Source organism: Neodiprion fabricii, chromosome 4 (genome assembly GCF_021155785.1).
Source record: "Neodiprion fabricii isolate iyNeoFabr1 chromosome 4, iyNeoFabr1.1, whole genome shotgun sequence".
Lineage (NCBI taxonomy): Eukaryota > Metazoa > Arthropoda > Insecta > Hymenoptera > Diprionidae > Neodiprion > Neodiprion fabricii.
Genome location: NC_060242.1, coordinates 5,925,916 through 5,945,285, shown reverse-complemented (window position 1 = coordinate 5,945,285; position 19,370 = coordinate 5,925,916). Strand labels below are relative to the sequence as shown.

Below are 19,370 nucleotides of genomic sequence, written 5' to 3'. Positions count from 1 at the left end.
AATCATGATCTAAAAGAGTTCCAATAGTTATTGAATCATTGTAGATCAATGCAATAGTTGGTCACGGCTTCATATTTTCGCGTCCTCAGTCAGCCCCTCGGTCAACATTTACTCATCAAAAATTCATCATCGAATCTCAATATCAGCAGCAGCTTTAGTTGTCGATGAAAGTTGATCGATCGGAAGATGACTTACATTCGTAGCTTGGTTTAACGCCATCCAAGAAGTTGGACCGAATGTCTATTGAAACTCTGACAGAGTACTTTCACATTTCTTCTCGCATAGTTACGTCTGGATACTGGATAGTCCCTTCAATGTTTTCGCCTCCCATAATGCACTTTGCTTAGTGGATAGTTGGATCAGTGATGGATCGAGGTTCCTCCGAGGGTTTCCAAGACCTTGTATTGCCGCGCATGGGGCTATAAAAAATTGAAAGTATGCAACGTGACAAAGCTACGTTGTTTCAGACTCGACCTCTGGGCCTGCGGGGAGCGAGTTTTGAAATATGCACACTCAAGGGTTTACCCATCCCGTGGAGTGCCAAGGACCACCAAGGACTTCCACTCGGTCCTTGCATAACGTTGCTGCATAACCAGCTCGCTCACTTTACTAGCCTTCGAATTTCCCCAGACAGTCTTGGATCGGTTGATGTGCTCTCTCTTATCAAATTTTCTTTTCTCTCTGTCTCTCTCTCGGCATGTCGCGTTGATCCTTCTCCATTGTACCTACTAACTATCCAAAAAAAATCCTACGGATGTTTTCGCGTCGAGGCAAAGATCTTGTTATAGAAACTATCACTAAAAAAAAAAATCTCCGATCCCACAGAGACTATCACTAGTAGTCGCCAGCTACTCCAATTTTCGAGTCCATCCTCCGGCCAGTTTTGAAGTTTCACAATGACGAAGTTTTTCGTGTAAGATTACTCATTTTCGAAATAAACTTACTGCACGATGAATAATTGATCTAAGTATTCATGAAACTTTTTGAAAACGTGTAACAACAGCGGCAGAATTACTGTTTTCAAAAAAGCTTCTCACTAAATTTCACTTTGTCAGTCTTGAAAATTTTCATCAAATTCAAACTTGTTACGTGTAAACGTTGTACAGTAGCGTTCAAAAGTGACATCTCATCGATTCTAGCTCCTGAAGATTGATTCCGATCAGTGAGCGTACTTCTTCAGTCATTCATTATTTAAAAGAGGTTTTGGAATCTGTATCGAGACTTCTGAATTGTAGTCGTCTATCTTTTGATTATTCAATGATATTACGCGACCGAAACATCCTCAGCTTTGAAATTACAAATAACTCGTGACATATAAGAAAGAATTCTTTTCGTCCCTTGCAACCTGCATAACCGGAAATGAAGAAACGATTTTCTAGGTATTGAAGAAGACGGTTCGTCGTTTGAACTTCTCCAAGATCCATAGCGCCGCGCTTTGAATGAAGTCTCTTCCTCCCCTTCGCAGTTTCTTAGTAGAGATAACGCGATTACATATTGAATTCGAAGTAAAGTACCGTGTGTGCTTCAGCGGCGCACAGTGCCGTCGACACCGCATGCATAAGGATTTACAGCTCCACTCAGCGCTGAAAACTTTTTCTTTCGAAACTACCCTGAGTGACGAAACGAATTTCCCTGAGCCATCAATGTACGGAAAGTTTCTTTTCTCCATTTATCGACAACGTTGAGCACTCAGGGACTTTGAAAATAGTCCTCAGTTCACATCGGAATCAAAAATTAGTCGAAGATGTTTCGACAAATTGACTGATCCGAAATTATACTTTAAGTGATTTTGTATTATACAGTTAGTTTTAATGATTTTTTATGGCATCATGTTTCCTAGGGTTGTATTTTTAGCTTTCCGCTCTTTCAAATTTTGTTTTCGCTATCGTTGCACTTGTCTAAAGGGGGAAACCTATTTTAGGAGACTGAAAAGTAATTGGTTTTTGGGAATTTCTTCGACAGGAAAGAATTGAATGGATATTTATAAACTCTGAGGATCTTTTATTTCTAATTTGAACTAGATCTAGTAATTTTTTCAAGTCATTTCAACCACAATCGATCGAGTTATTAACTACGTCCCACAGTAGTTCTTCAGTCGCCTTGGCAATTTGCGTACACTCCGAAGGTCGCAAAGTTGATCTGAAACCACCGAAATTGATATTTTTTTCATTGTTTGTATTATGTCTAAAAACATAAACCTACCATCGTTTGAAGTATCCCTTTTAATTACAAAAAGCTATGACAAAAATGGCGAAACATCACACTCTCTTTTTGAATTACCTGTAAAACATCCACGTTCGTCTTTAATCAGGAGATTTAGATTCACGTTCTTAGAAATAATGTAGACAATGCAAAAATTACAGTTTAGTTGGTTTCAGATAAAAATTGCGACCTCTAGAGTGTACGCGAATTGCCAATATGACTGAATTTCTGCTGTGAGACGTAGATGATAACTCGATCAATCATGATTCAAATGATTTGAAAAAATTACCATATGTAGTTTAAACTAGTAATAAAAGATTCCCAAGAAATTGAAAAATGTCCATTCAATTCTGCGCTGTCAAAAAAATTCCCTAAAATCAATTACTTTTCGGTCTCCTAAAGTAGGTTCTCTATTTAAACAAGCAAACCTTAGTTGCCGAACATTACCATGGACATTAATAAAGACTAATAATGATGTCAAGAATACTATCAAAGGACTTGCAAGCGATACAAAAACTAGTTGTGATGGAATTCTCAAGTTCTTTCATTAATTCAGACCTTTTGCAGTAGCTCAAAACGATCCCATGTGACCTGAATTTGAAAAAAGCTCACATCATTACTTGACATAGTGAATCCGATGAAGTGCTTCGAAACGATCGCCGACTTTTATATCATATTTATATTGAGATGGAAGTAAAGGAACACTCACTTGTCCGGGACGAGAAGCTGCGTCTGGTCCTGGGAATTTTCGGACATTTCCTCTGCGACTGTGGGATCCTGGCCAATGTTATCATCGTCAAGATTATCCTGTGAAGAATGCCTGCTGGCTTCGGTAGTAATCTCGGCCATATTTTCCCGCGCTTCACGACGATCGCAGAAGCCGAATAAACAGTACACGATCACGCACACACTTCCGGACGTGCTAATCCACCCCCGTGAAACATTACCATTTGCAATTAATACCGCACGACGATGATCCTATCGAACTTTTGGTTATTTTTATCAACTGATTCATTTCCTTTTTATTCTTCAGTGTCTTCGGTATTGTTTTGAGTCAGGTTTCATTTGTTACAACTCACTGACGCGCTGAAAGGATAGTATTACTTTCCTTTATTATTATTCTTTCTTTTATTGTCTGACGAACCGACGTAGCTTCACAAACTCGGTTCGATATTTAATCAGACTCGCCTCGAGCTGACAGCAGCTGATTCTTCTGCGATGAAATATAAATATGTCTGCACTCTGAGGTGATAGGGTGTATCGTAAAAATTGGATCTCTATCCGGCTTCCCGAGTATCTACATATAAGCTAAGAAGTAGGTCGAAAATGGAAGTATGTAAATCGGACTTCATCTGCTTCGCCGCTTTAGTATCCAGAACCGATATTCAATGTGTCGGTAGAACGTCGATACAGGAATCTGTATCCAAAACGGTCATTCGGAGTGTCGGTAAAATATCGGTAAAGTAATCTGTATCCCGAACCGGCATTCGGAGTGTCGGTAAAATGTCGGTAAAGGAATCTGTATCCAGAACCGGCAATCGGAGTGTCGGTAAAATGTCGGTAAAGGAATCTGTATCCAGAACAGTCCCTGTATTACTACTTACATTATTATTCAATAACTTTCCAATTCCACGCGTAATAATATGCGTATGTAAAAGAGTATATTATTATCGCGAAAACGTGGGATAAGAAAGATGCAAATTGGCTGATAATCCGCAATGGAATAAATTTCTCTTTTGCCAATGCGCAAACGTTTTTGCATCTTATAATTCGATACTGCGTTGCGTTGTAACGATTAATCGATAAAAAATTCATAAATATCTACCCTCGATATTATCCGTTTACACTCGTCGAGTGAATAAACTGATTTATTACTGTCGTCCCAAGGCTCTCTTGGTTACGCATCATTATTTATTTTTGTCCTTCTTTTCCCTCCATCTTGAATTAATCAAGAGAAAGGTAATACATTATGTAACGCAAGAATAATACAACGCATTGGCAAAAATTGCTATCATCAATATTACACAACAAAGAAGAAAGACGATCCCCTCCCCCCCCCTTTATTTTTCCTATAAATTGCAACTCTTTACTCAATCGATCCGAGCTAATCAATTCTCATGATATTCTGCGTTCAGAAAAATCCCGCTTGATTCTCACGAATATCATAAATAGATCGTTGAAATTTTCAAATTCCAATTCACGCGTTCTTCATTACACGTATTCACCGTGGATAGTGAACGAAGGTGTGATAGGTAGTGAAAGCAATAAAAATGAGGGGAAAAAAAATTATTTTCCGTATTGAAATCCCCCGACAGCCGTCTGTTCTTTTTATTCTCACAGCGGCTTCGCATTTGTTTGTTTTGTTTTTTGTTTATGTTTTTCTTTTTCGTTCTTTTCATTGCCTGCGGCTTATGATACACTAGTATATGTACATATCCTACTGACCACGCGATACAGCCGACAGTATCTGAGCCTCAAACATTTATGAGACAATTTTACAACTGTACCCTTTCATTTCTTTCAAACACTCTCATATGTTTACCCAGCGCGCCATTTCGGACAAATTGTATGGTGACAGACTTTTTTCCACCCTTTTTTTTTTTTTTCTTTTTTTTTCGAATTACCCAAGTCGTACGAAATGAGGACTTGTCACGCGTATTGCGCAACGTGAGAAATAATTATTGTAACTTGACGAAAGAAAAATAAAAAAATCCACCCTCTCGTCAACGTGTGAAAAGTATTCTCGATATTGTTGTTATTTATTTGTTTATTTATTTATTTTTTTTTTTGTTTCTCGATGCTCGGTACATTATCGGCGATTTATCGATTATCGTACCAGTTTACTTTTTTCTTTCGATCGTTTTTTCAACACCCATAATCGACACGGTCGACCGACACCGTGTTTTTTTTTTCCCCATGTATCCGAGGCTGTTGTATACTTGGGAAAAGAGTTTCCTTTCCGTTATACGTGTGTATAGGTATATGTATAATCGATATGGTATACGTTGTACCGACCTGCTGATCCAAGAGTACCCATCATCGCTCATTCGTCGAGACGGAAACCGTGCACAGCACTTTTACCAAAGTTACGCAACGATATTTCTCGTTCCTAACAAAAGCTGTATACATAACGTAATATATTACGTATCGTACTTGTGACGACGATCGTGGGCGTGAAAAATCCCTTCGCAGGGTTTTTGTGCTGACATTATTATGCGACAAGTGTGTAGGTGGAGAGAGAATCAAAAAAAAAAAAAAACAAGTCATTTTTGTCGATGTTATTATTTCTTATTTTTTTCATAATTTGTACCAATAATAGTAATAATGAAAAATGTTACGGAAACCGTACGGTGATTAACTAAATATTTTAATTTTTTTTTATCCGTACTTTTTTTTTTTTTATCTTGAAACGATTATTTTGAGAAACTCTTCAATTTTATATTTATATTTTGAAATAAACTGTATTGGAATTTTTAGAAGGGGGTAAAAGTGTAACTGGATCAATAAAATTAAGGTCACGGTGTCGAATTTTCAAACGTTTCTTAATTTCGTTAAATTTTATAATACGGAGAATCGAAGTATAAAAAAGTGAAAACATAATAAGATAATTACGTGTAGCGAGCTTAAACATATAATCGTCAAAATTCTGACGATTCTGTATTTTGGTTTTCTGTACTTGGTCTCTTTACATTTTGACTTTCGACATTTTAAAATTATATTCAACAGATTTTTCTGCTCTTAAAAAATCCGATACCGTGACCGTTCGATTTTCCGAAACCAAGAAAAAAAAAATACAATTAAAAAACATTTCCAGCTCAAACTGCGTGGGAAACTCTCGTGTACATAAATTATCGCTAGTTTAAATACTCTACGTGCAGGGTTCGAGAAGCTAGCCAACGGCAACTTCTCTGTAATACAGCGCATAGCTAATTCAGGCCTGTTTCCCAGTCCGCCTCTGCATCACTACAGGGAATTCCGAGCAACGAAGGGGCCGAACTTTGCCCTTTGAAACGCGCAAACTTTGATGATTGTCATCTTTGCGTTATATCATATATATCATACAGACCTATACGCGTATCGTCTTAAAACGAAGCATTGATTCGACAAACTAGATCATAGAATACGAAAAGTATGTTTCACGCTACCTAAAAAGAATTATAAGAATGTCTCTAAAAAATTTCAAGCAAAGTTTAACAATTTTTTTGTTCCAAGAAAGATTGAAAACTTTCCCGTCACATTTTTATCACATTAATTGCATTGTAATGTCTCTTATAATCAAAGAGACCATTTTTTTTATTTTTTTCTCTTTCGAGAAAGTAATTTAAGTCGATTTTCAACACGAATTCATTTACGATCGAATCAAATTGGAGCTAAATTCAACAATTTTTCATTACAAATAATATAAAATGTACAAATTCATAGATACATACAAATCAATTTAGGCATAAATTTTCAAGTTCGACATTTGAACCGTCAGAATACAAACCGCGAAACGGAAACCGCAATTCTTTGGTTTTAACTACGGCTGACCATTTTCTGGTCAAAGTGTTTTGTAAACTGTTTCCATTCAGCGCATAAAAGCTCGATGCTCATCGATTCGACCGGCTTTTCCTTTCCAAGAAATACGAGGCTCGATTTACACAGGCAAGCGATCAATCTCTTCGACTCGCGGTACGTTAAGCCTTTTTTTTCCTTGTTTTTTTTTCATTTATTCTTCTTACTTCACTAATCAAGAATTTCCCGAGTAAAAAAACGAATCCCCTAAAATTCTGGTATTACAAAAAAAGCGTTAAAAATTATAGAAATTTTGCAATTCATCACTCGATGAAAATACGACGTGATGATATTCGATTAAAGTCTTCTTCTTTTTTTTTTTTTAATGATTTTTTCGAGGTTTTCATTTGTTTAAATTTGGAATACCTACCTAACGAATTCCTAGTTAGACTGAATCTCTCGTAAGGAGCTTTGGAATTGATATTTTTTTCTCTTGCGGTTTTGTTCTTTCTTCAAGGAAATAAATGCGATTCTAAAGGATGTTAATTTTTCAAGCATCCGCGAGTCTGTGCCAAGAAATTCCGAAATACGATACGGGATATTTTTTGACCGTGATCTTTTTACGCTTAAAAATTATACAAATGGTGAGTGGGAATCTTTGAAATTGACCTGCGGTTACTGCTATTCAGCGAATGCGAAATGGGTGAAAATTGATTCGAGGTAAAAGTGCAATCAGAGATTCAAACGAAACTCTGAATAAATGAAAGCTGGAAAAAAAAAACAACAACAATGAAGAGAAAAAGGAATTTTTTTTTTTCCTAAAAGAATTATAAAACAGTTCACAAAATGCTAAATTTCCTATCTCAAACATCGTGTCTTTTTCACTAGATTATCGAATCATAAATTCGACTGTATATAATCTTTGGTGTGGCTCGGTGTTGAAAGGTTCATTTTATAGTTTACATCAGCGTCGTAACAGAACCTTCGCCACGTGATTCTTCCCACTTTTCTACAACCCAAGACCGTGCGGTGCAGATAAACTCTGCTTGTAAAATGACAGGGAGACGTTGGTGTAAATATTGTATGGAATACGGATCAGATAAGGGGACGAATGACGTTACATTACATTACATCGCGTGTCTAATGGTATAAGTACGTATGCGCCATTACGCGACCTTTTATCACGCGTAAAGGTAAAAGGGCGCGTTTTTTCCCACCTTTGTGTTTACGCGAAAAACATGAGGGGATACGTTAAAAAATGTTGGAATTGAAAGTTGTAACAACCCTTTCGTCGTGAACTTTGTGAGAAGTGATCACGTTCACTAACAATGGTGTAAGATCGTACGTTACGTTTGACATTACTTTTTGTGAAAATAAAAAGTTTTAAAGATTCTTTCCGAAATCGACGAATATTTACGATTCAAAGGTTTTTAAACCTTTCGGTCACAGTCGAATCCTCAGCGCGATTTTAATTCCCTAGTCTTACCGCAGTTTAGGTATTTGCAACTTCAAACGATCTTTTTTACTTCTTGTAAACCCAAAAACCACCGAGTAACAAGTTCCTGCCAGAATTATCGAATTTTTATTTATTTTTTTTTTTTATTTTTTTTTGTTTTTCATCCTCAGAATATACATCCGCCATCTTGCATTAAGAATTTATCAATTTCCGACTTTGGACGCGTGATCGCCGACACGAAAAACTCCTTAGTAATAAAATTCAGGCAAAAATATCAAGTTGAAAAATGTGCGACTGAAAGGGTTTACAGCGTTTGGGAAAGAAGAGAAGAGAAAAAAAAAGTCGAAAAATACGACCTTATATCGTTACGATTGATAGGAGTTTTTGAAAATTTATAAAATGTTAATGATTTTCCTTAAAAACGATAAAATCTTACGTTGCGGAAAAAAAAGCAACGCAAAACTGGTGAATGCGATCTTTACACCATTCATAAGTCTGATAAATAAAAATATATATTTGGTGCCGAAAAGGCGTATCCACATCAAACGTAAGACCTTCTACCCTTACTTACTCTTTCGGCTGATTTTAATTTAGATACGCGTTTTCACTGCCTTTGTATCGAATTCAGCGAAAAATGAAAAAAAAAAAAGAAAGAAAAAAATGATACGCTCTTTTATCACCAAATTTATCTTTTTGGCTCATACGTCCTTATATCATTAGACACGCGATAATTTCGTAATTATAGGAATTTACGATACGCGGTGTAAAATTATCCAGAAGAAAAGTGTGCGACAATAATTTTTCTCCCCCCGTTTATACCGCGCGATAAATTTTCAATTTCCAATCGCAAACTTTCAACGACACTGCTATGTCTAATTTTATTTTTTACAGTTACAAAAAATTTTCCGATCAAATTCCAACAGCGTTAATTTATACAGCTTATAGATCGAGCGATTGTGATCAACGAAGGAAAAATACATTTTGAAAACTAAGTTAATCAATCTGCGTTGATGCTTCATTTGCACCTGATCAACCTGGTAATCCTATTATAACAAGAATTGCATAACCCATTCCCTTTGTAATTTCCGTTAAACTGATGACGAGCTTGCGTTAATAATTGCAAGCTCAGTTTTGATGAGAACTGAAATATATACAAGGGCTTCGAATAAATATTCACCTCACCGTTAATGACGCAGAAAACACCGCCGGATAAACCGGAAAATTTATTCTTTGTTGAAAAAAAAAAAAAAAAGTCGCGGATCAATTGTATTCTGTTCGATTTATCGTTATATCTGCAGATCATGATCGGCAAGATTTTTATTTTTCGAAAGTTGGAAAAAAAATTAAGGCTCATACAATCACGACGATGAAAAAAAAAATAAATAAATAAATAAATAAATAATGAAATTTTCAAAATCTGTAAATATCGAACTTGCGCAGCTCTAATGTTACACATTTTTTTTTTTTTTTTTCAAACAAACTTACCGCACGTGGTTTACAACAAGTAACAAAAATTACACCGCGCGAGTACAAAAATGAACGTTGCAGAATTAACTTCGGAAACATAATTGGAAGTCGAATGATTTTCTTCGTAAAACTGATAAATTGCTCGACATTTTTTCAGCAGCGAGAAGGAGAAAAAAAAAAAAAAAAAATAAAAAGAAATCACGGCGTGCCTCCATTTGCGGAATGAATCCGCAGAAGAGCGTAGGCGAGATAGTCGCACTTAATCTGTCTTTTGAAATCGGATTAGACAGCGGGTCTGCATGTACAAAAGAATAATAATAACAATAATAATATGAATTTTTAACAAAACTGTTCTCTTGGATTAATTGAGTTATATATACAATATACATATATATTTCTATGACGTTTCTATGCACAGTAAATATATGACTAGCCGCTATTCGTAGCTCAAGGACTTAATTCAATCGTAAGGATCGAATCGTTCGCTTTTTCATTTGTGTTCATTCGGACGGTGTGTTTTTTTTTTCTAGTTTTCTTTTTTTTTTTCTTTTTTTCGGGAGGAAAAAGTCGAACGAATGAAATTCATCAGCGTAATAGATATTAATTTTATAAATAAAAAAAAAAAAAGAAGCAGTACCGATGTTGGCAAAAAGTTGATTATTTTTTTTCGTAATTTTAACCTCTCATTCCCGGGACTTTTGCGCACTTGTTTGAACTCTGCGAGGCTGAAAACAACGATTGCTTTTCTCGAGCCAGTCGATGACCGAGCCACTGGTTGCGCCTTTAGCGATGTGTAATGAAAAGGGCAGCGAATCATTTACAGAGCTTGAAATAACAACAATTTTTGTCACGGTAGTTTGATCCTCGTTGGAAAAATTCATTTTCACCGCGTTACTTTCACAAAGGCTTTTGTTTTGAATAAATTTCATAATGATTATAGAATTTTTAACGAAAATATATAATAGCGGGTTACTTGAAACGAGTCTAGAGTTTCAAATTTGAATGAAATCTAATTACACCCAACGGCGCTAGTCGAAGATAATATACCCTGAAAATTGGTGGTGTAGCCTTGATCATAAGCATCGATTAAGAACTTCCCGCTCGTTTAAAGGACTCGAAGAATTTATCCTGGTAAGGATCTAATGAATGAATTTAATCCCTTCGAGTTCGGGGTGGTTAGATTTTTTATTTTTTCTTATTTTTCAAGGTCAGTTGTTTCAAACCGATTCCCTTTTAATTTCATATCGTGATAATATTCACACTTTTCCTATCACAAATTGCGGTGCAAAAATTTTCGAAACAATTCTAATTATGCGTTTGGTATTTTTTGGGAATATTCTTTTTTATTTTCATTTTTTGTCTCCAACAAAAATGAAGTTCTACCCTTTTTTTCGTCACCATCATTACTGATCAAAGAATTCGACCGCATAATTGGTTTAATTTTTTTTATTTTATCGACATGTTTTTACATCGCTGGTTCGAAATTCTTCGCATAGATAAACTGTCGATAATGTTGCCACGTTTTTGACAAAAAATTTTCCCTCACATGTACCGAAGAATGATAATAGTTTTGATCGCGCAATTTTCGGTGCTCGAATTTATTCTAACTGAAATTCAATTCGTTCGTTTGATCATTCATGCAGTGAAACTTTCGCGAAATTTATATATAACGGGCACTGAAACGATGAATTTTTGCAAAATATATTCAACACCGATAACTGCAATCGCTTCGGGAATTATTAATTCTCGTCGTGTTTTTAGAATCTGAAAATCGCTTCGAGCACAATTTTTTAAAATCTTTTTTCGTTCACCTTCGTTTTACAATTAAAAATTCCGCGTGCGGAAAGGTTCGCGTGTAATTCAACGTAAAAACGACCAAATCGGTTATTCGACAAGGTTGAATCGAGTTCTGGGAATTTATTATCCAATAAATGGAAAGAAATTTTCTAACCGTTACATATGTATATATATACTTCAATTTATCGTATCGAATTTCAACGATTCGAGCTTGCTTCGCGTAATTAAACGTTACTCGATTGAAACAATTGATTTACTCTCGCATCGCGGCTGTTTCGTATCGATGTTGTTACTATTATTATAATTATTATCTTATGTACCATTCATCGTTAAATTCGTCAAGTTTTTATTCAAGGAGAAATAAACATATATTTTTTTTTTTTTATAAAAACAGTTAGACTAATAACGCACGCCGCACTGACACCCAACACAGAATAAATTATTTAATTAATGTTCACAACCGACGCGTTAAAAGTAGTTACAAATTTACCAATATGTATGTATATAATATCATCCGACACACGTATAATAATTTTATCTCAACAGGTTGCGAAAATCGATGGAAGTTTACGAGAAAAAAAATAAGTGATTATCTTTCCGTTTTTCTCGGCCTTGCCAGTTCGTAATTTTCATTCGTATTCCGCGGTTCGTTCGAGCTTCTCCAAGAGCTTTTTACCTCGTCCGGCCGCTCGTGAGGCTCGACGATAACTGAGCGACGCCGACGCGGAGCGTCGCGACGACCCTTGCCACTCACCTCCACCTGCATGCGAATCGGACCCCTTTTCACTCCCCTTCTCCAAGTCCCAGTCCAATCCAATACCCCGAAACTCCGCTCCGATTACAATTCCAACAATTTATCATTGTGCAGTTTCTACTAATTCATCCCCTCAAATTCACCCCGCTAATGATCAACACCCACGCCTGTATTATTGTACCGGATGTAGGCCGCGGTTTTTTATATCCCTCGTTTTTGTATCAGCTCTCCGATCGAACTACTGTCGTGGAATTTTAACAAAATTTATGTTTATTCACTTGCGAGCCTTGCCATTGCTAGTCGAAGCGAATTTTTTTATGGTATGATTGAGAATTTTTAATTTTATTTCATTTTTTGGTTTTTTTTTTTTTGAGGGTTGAACAATTGTTGGCAAGATTGCCTGCGATAAAAATTTTAAATACAAGTCAACTAGGTACCTACAAAATTTTTCAACACAAGCGAATTGTATGATTGTGTAACAATTGATAATAATTTTTCACCCTTTTCTTTTGTTGGTTAAAATTTCAAATTTTTGCTGCTTTTTGCGCAGCTAAATTCGTACGTGCATATTACAATAGTCAGATCCGTTCGAATGGAACGTCCGATAATAAACCCGCGTCGAGTGTGATACGAAGAAGGAAAGAGGCTTGAAAACGAGGGTTAAAGCTTGAAAGGGATGAAAGTATAGTGTTATTTGGTATATAATATCTACAAGCCGTTTGATGCGGTCGCCGCGATGCGAGCTTAGTGGTCCAAAAAGGGTTAAAAGCTTCGCAAAGGGAAATCTCTTGATCGGAGAGTCGTTTCACCAAGCTTTGAAACAAACTGTTGCTTTTCCACACCGAATACGGCGACTGTGAAAGCTGTGCCTGTCTTTCTCGTTATCGCAATTATTCCCACCCTTATTTACGAGGGTTGTTTTTTTTTTTTTTCTCTCTCACCTTTCTCACTTCTTTTCTCTCTTCTTTTTTATCGTATCGCCCGACGACGACGATCCTTCAACGCGTTAGTCTTTCACCGAAAGACGGGATCCAGCCTTCGTCTCTTTTTGACCTCGGCGACCTCCGGAAAAGATACCAACCCTCGACCCTCGCCAATTGCTTGCCGAAGTTGCTCTCTCGAGTGCCGCTTTCAGTCTCTCGTCGCATCCTTCCAGCGCCACTTCACCTGTCCCGGGATTACCGTCACGTTATTGAAAATAATTGCACAAGGTTGATATAGATGCGGTTCGATGATGGCGACGCTTTTTTTGCCTCGACAGAAATTGGGGCGGTAATGCGTGAGTCAAATTTTTTAATGGAAAGAATTTTGACAACCATTTCTTGGGCATTTGAAACAAACATTTGTTTTTCTTCCATTCATTCGATTCGACATTTTTTGATTTAAGGATTTTTTCCGCAGCCTCGAACCGAAATCTGAAACTCAAAACTTCGGATTCAATATCATGGAAGATACAAAACTGGAACAATTACATTTTTTGTAATTTATTTCACCGTGTTTGATTCGCCATTTTAAAATATGGTCACGTGACATGACGTGAATTCTGTCATTGTATTGCATATTCAATTTATAGTTGATAATAAACTAACAACAAATTAAATTTACAATTGCACGTTACACTTGTTTTTTCTACTACAAATACGATACACATTTTTGAATGAAATAAAATAAATTTTGTTATGCGAATTACATTCGTATCCTGCAGTACAAATACAATACATATTTTTCAATACAATACAATACATTTTGTGGTACAAATTACACTAGTACTTCGTAGATGATTGTGACAGAATAATCCCTAAGTACAAAACTCGATTACAGAGAAAAAATTCAATTTGTGCATTTTATTTTGCTTCAATTACACGATACAAATACAATTTCTATTATATTATTACCGATTTACAAAATGAAAATACAATTTGCATTCCATTTCACTTTAATTACAAAGTAAAAATTGAACGCATAGTTTCTCTTTCCCTTTAAAAATTACACGCGCAATGCAACATGTAATGTTATTTCTAATTGAAGTATAATTAATTACAATTTGTAATCAGACGATGCCTAGTACTGATTACAACTTTCTTAATTCCTGCACCCACACTAAACGTACCCGATTGTTTGTTCCATATTTTCATCACACTTTTTCAAATTGTTCCCGATTTGGATTTGAAAAGCGTTCGTCATTTGAACGTATCGATCCAACCAACGAAAATGACGAGGGTAAAAAAACGAAAAATCTTAAGGGGCACACCTAGTGTGACAGCCTAAAAAATAGGCGATTTTTGGGAATTTAAAAAAAAAAAACTGATGTATCAATTATTTAAAAATTTTAAGGGTATATTTATACATGTTCAAAGAATATACAGTAAAATTTTTGAAGAAAAAAATTTAATGATTTTCGAGTTACACGCGATCTCCGACGGCGCTGAAAAAAAAAGGTCCTCCACTGCTGCAGTGATTCTGGCCTTCTCCGTGGATGAAACCTAAAAAAATAAAATTCTCGTTAAACTAGAAGATATTGTCCATACAATGACCTACGGTCGAAAAAAAAAATCAAAAATTGACAAAATGGCGGCGTTTAAAAAAAAAAAGTTGAATTTTACCCAAAACTGTGGTCGTTTTTGGCCTGCCATAAATTCGATTTTTGATCAGATCAAAAAACTGGTAGGTCATTGTACGGACAATATCTTCTAGTTTAACAAGAATTTTTTTTTTAGGTTTCATTCACGGATAAGGCCGGAATCGCTGCAGCAGTGGTGGACCTTTTTTTTTCAGCGCCGTCGGAGATCGCATGTAACTCGAAAAACATTTAATTTTTTTCTTCAAAAATTTTACTGTGTATTCTCAAAATATGTATAAATATACCCTCAAAATTTTAAAATAATTGATACAGTAGTTTTTTTTTTTCAATTCCCAAAAATCGCCTTTTTTTTAGGCTGTCACACCAGGTGTGCCCCTTGAACCAATAAGAATACGAAATGGTCCGAGTTACGCGTAACGGCGCAAAACCATCAAGAGGACCGTATCAGCTATCGTTGTTGATTTAGTTTTACAAAACGGCGGTGGACGAATGGATTCGAGGGTCATTTGGCGGGCCGATAAGACCTTGGAAAGATTTTCATGAAGATTGGAATCGAGATTGAGCAACGTGGTGGTTCGATCAGCTCAGGGTGCGGGCAATTGCCGTACGTTGAACGGACGTTTCGTCCTTGATTCCCATCCGCTCCCTTCTTTCTTCATTTCCCTCTTTATACGCGGAGGGAATATAACGACACGATACCGCGTTACGCAAGGTGGTCGGTCGAGATGAATAAAAGTAAAACTCGTGGTAAGCTCTCCGCTTGACAAGGTAATAAGCCGGAGTGCTTTGACGTTTCACGTTGCCGCCTCTGCGATAGGTCTCTCGAGGACTCGACGCTTTTCCCGGAAATCAAAAGAGGATCAAGGATCAAGGATCAAGGATCAAGGATCGAGGATCAAAAATAGCCCGCCCCTCTCGACGATTCGTGGTAATACCGAAGACGGTGTTGGATTTTCCAATTTTCAACGTAAACATTTTAGCGTCATAGGATTTTTTTCAATCGATTTCTTATTTCCTTTGTCGAAAAACTTTTTGCAAAAATGCGGCGACATCCAAACCTCGAGATATTCGCGTCAACCTAACGATCGTGCATTAGCCAGCGAAAGCGGATGAACCCACCAGTTTGTCATTCGGCTGACGAAAAAGAAGAAGAAAAACCAGTTACCTTTTCTTATCCTTCTTAACTGTCGCTTGCACGCGATTCACTTCATATTGTCGCAATTTTACTCTGATGAGGTTTTCGCATTTCGTTATTTTCGTACAATAACGTTTTCTTTACGCTGTATTCACACTTCTGCTCGGTAATGGACACCGCCTAATCATAATTTGTAATTAAGGTGGTGCTCTGGTCGATTTCGACGTTGACTTATACCGAGAAAATATCTTGAAACTTGAAAATCAACTGCGCATGCGCGAGTTTTATCGGCTATTAGTCCAGGCTGGCCATCCCGAGTTTTAGCTGTCAAACTGTTTCTGACGGCGATGTAGTTGATACGAAATTTCGAGGTTAGAATCTCTAATAATCGAGGCAGCGACTCGGAGAGGTTTGGTAAGCATTTGTTGTCTGGTCGGAAAGTCGATTCTTCAAAGAACGGTCGGGATTTAACGCTCACGCTCTTTGAAAATTCAAACGTACACATTTTGCGCAGGTTGGCCCGCCTGCGTCGCAGTCAAGAATATCGCTGCGGGAAGATTTCGTCGACCAATGAGATTGAATTATTTGGCGCATGCGCGATTGATTCTCAAGTTTCTAGAGATTGTCCCGGTATATCTCGAAATATCAAAGTTTGCGTATCTGAAACGCAAAGAAAAGCTTAACAGCCCCGTTCTGTACGCAATTATGAACAAAAACACTTCAATAAATTTTCATTCGATGCTGAAATAAAGAAATGGCTTGGTTTCTACGAAGTTGTAATATGGTTGATTCGTAAAATTCATGCAATTTCTTTATTTCTGCGTCGACTGTAAATTCATCGGAATGTTTTTCTTCGTAATTGCGTTCAGAGCGAGACCGTTAAGCTCTTCTTTGCATTTTAGATACGTGGACTTCGATATTTCGAGATATATATATCAACATCGAAATCGACCAGGACACTCCCTTAATCACATTTTATCCTACGAATTACAAAATAACAAGGTAATTTGCATTCCGTTTAACTTGAAACAAAGAATGCAAGTCGTACTTGTAATCCATTCTGAATCAATTAAAAGAAGCAACCGTAATTTATATTTTAGTTTCTTTCATTTTATTTCCCTTCAATTACAAATTACAAGTAACATTTGTATTTTTAACGGCGATACAAAATAAAAATTTCACTCTCATCTTCTGAATGACCGACTACAATTTTGCTCGAAAATATTTTCACTGCTATCGTTACGTTAAAATTTAAATCAAAATTCTTCAAAGCTCGCAATTTTTTCCTTCGACACTTGACGCGTTCTGTGACTCTTTTTCACCTTGAAAATTAACTTACAGAGCGATACCCGAATCAGATGTAGGAAAAGCTAAATCGCACAATATCTGAATTTTACTTTTTCTTTGCGTTACAATTTTTTCGACCTTTCTATTTATAACTTACTTTTTACGCTCCCATTCTCCGTCGCGTCGGCTCGAACGCAATACCGAACAACCAAATTGCCATTAACGATTCGTGACAAGAGTAAAAGCAAACAGCTACATAACTGCGTCTTGGATAAAAAGTTACCCTGCACTTAACCAATATTAGAAGTGTACACATATCACGTGCGATGAAACTCTGATTTTTCTTCGGAATTCTCAGGTTGCATGCAAGCTTCCACGGCTGGGTAATCAGCTTTATGCCTCGAGGCTATTTTCGGCAGCGGTTTCTTTTTTCTTGCCCCTTCTCTCTCTCTCTCTCTCTCTTCGTGATCTTCGTATTCTTTTCAAGAGCTTGACACCAGACACTCCGCGAGCAAATAATTACACAATATCGATTTAACCACAGTTGATATTTTTTGCATATCTTGATTTTTCTGAGCTTCGCATAATATCTCGTATATATTGCAATATTCTCCGACGGATTCCCGACTCTGGGAATATTTTTGCCATCGGTATCGACACCGAAATTGGATTATTTCGTAATTAAACTTTTGACATTGTAGCAACGATTTTTACACATATATAATTCACACGCCCATGCTTGCATATAAATTCGTTTGATCTGTTTTTTCTCAAAATTTTATGCTCCATAAAATTTACCATTCACTCTGTAAAGTATTACATTTCCATGGTTTTAATATCCTGTCTGACAGTTTTCTAATTTGGTGGTAAAGCCTCAGAACTTCAATCAGCTTCACTTAATTAATTAATAACGTGCTTAATGAATGTCAAATTGAGATACCAATAAAAAGAAAAAAAGAAAAACAAATTGAATAGACAGGTAATAAATGTTCGCGCTAATTAAAATAAGACTTTAATACACATAATTAATAGTCCGTAAAGGATTCGATCACGAGTCGAGACATTCCAAATGACATTGGATGTGATTCTGAACGAATTATAAAGTGTTTTAAAAAAATTTGTCCATTCTTTCTGAGGGTGTTATGCCTGAAATAATCACAGCTATAAGTTCTATGAATAATCCTCGAATGCCGTTTAAAGTCTTTTCACATTGATTTAGCGATTGAGCCTCGCTCACAGTCTAACTTAAGGGATCCGTTGCCGTTCAATTTGCATTCAGCAAAATTGTTTTCATCGTTTTTCGGTTTAAGGAGCTGATAAAATTTCGCCAAAACTGGGTGAACCTAATTTGTGAAAATATTACCCCAACCTGCATGGATATTGCACTGAGAAAAATTTCATTTGTTACGGTAACCAGAAAAATTGAGTACACAGGCATCGTTAAAAAACCTGTTTGAATATTGTCGGAATTACGGAAAACGAGGTACGTCTAACCATTTTGCGCTATCGTCGATCCTTTTTTGGTAATCGCAACGCAAAATCAGTTTGTCAGGTTTACTCTACTTTTTTAGTTAAACAAGGCTTTAACGTCGATTTATCGTTTCACGAGCGTTAAATTTTCGCAACAGTTGCAAGAAAATATAGCAACAGCGATCGTAACGAGAAAGAATAGCAACGGCTACCAGACTTTCCGGTAATAGCTATAAAACTAATTTTCATTTTTTACCTGGAACTGTATTTTTTGATTGTGGTAAAAAATGAAAATAGTTGAGGACTGAGCGGTAACCGGAACTAAAAATTTCTCTCGTTGTGTAAAATTTTTTTACCTCCCCTGATTTATTTCACGAACAGAAACGGGTTGAGATGACTAAATTGTTATCTAATTTGGGGTAAACTCGTTCCGGATATTCCTTGACGCAAATTCCTTTCAGGTATACTCTTTATTATTCTCTTGTGGGTAACTTGAATTTCATAGTCGGTATATGCATAGTTCATGTAATGCAGACTAGAGGGAAAGAAAACCTCGTTTATTGATCAAGCAACCTGCATTAGGGAAATAATGGAAAATTCTTCCCAGAGACTTTATCAATGAATCAATCGGCGGTGAGTTGAAATTATGTGTGTATGTGTGTATTTTTGTGAACTGCTCGTTAATAAGTGAATTTTTGTTTTAAAATCGTCGCGAACAAACATTTAC

At 36.4% G+C, this 19,370-nt stretch overlaps 2 protein-coding genes across 10 annotated transcripts in view; one reads left to right on the top strand and one right to left on the bottom strand.

The window, feature by feature from the left end:
* Positions 1 to 12,095, bottom strand: part of LOC124180282 (arrestin homolog) — a 93,768-nt gene extending 81,673 nt beyond the window's left edge. Inside the window, exons 1-2 of one of the 4 annotated variants that reach the window (XM_046565599.1) lie at positions 11,737 to 12,095; positions 2,912 to 3,510 (exon numbers count right to left, since the gene is read on the bottom strand). In XM_046565599.1, coding sequence (XP_046421555.1) covers positions 2,912 to 3,051 — 140 coding nt within the window. In that variant the 5' untranslated portion in view covers positions 3,052 to 3,510; positions 11,737 to 12,095. The remainder of the gene's footprint in view (positions 1 to 2,911; positions 3,511 to 11,736) is intronic. The other 3 variants (XM_046565598.1, XM_046565601.1, XM_046565602.1) reach the window with 3 other exon arrangements.
* LOC124180288 (14 kDa phosphohistidine phosphatase-like) overlaps positions 1 to 19,370 on the top strand; it is a 124,532-nt gene that overhangs the window by 84,860 nt on the left and 20,302 nt on the right. The window lies entirely within an intron of this gene.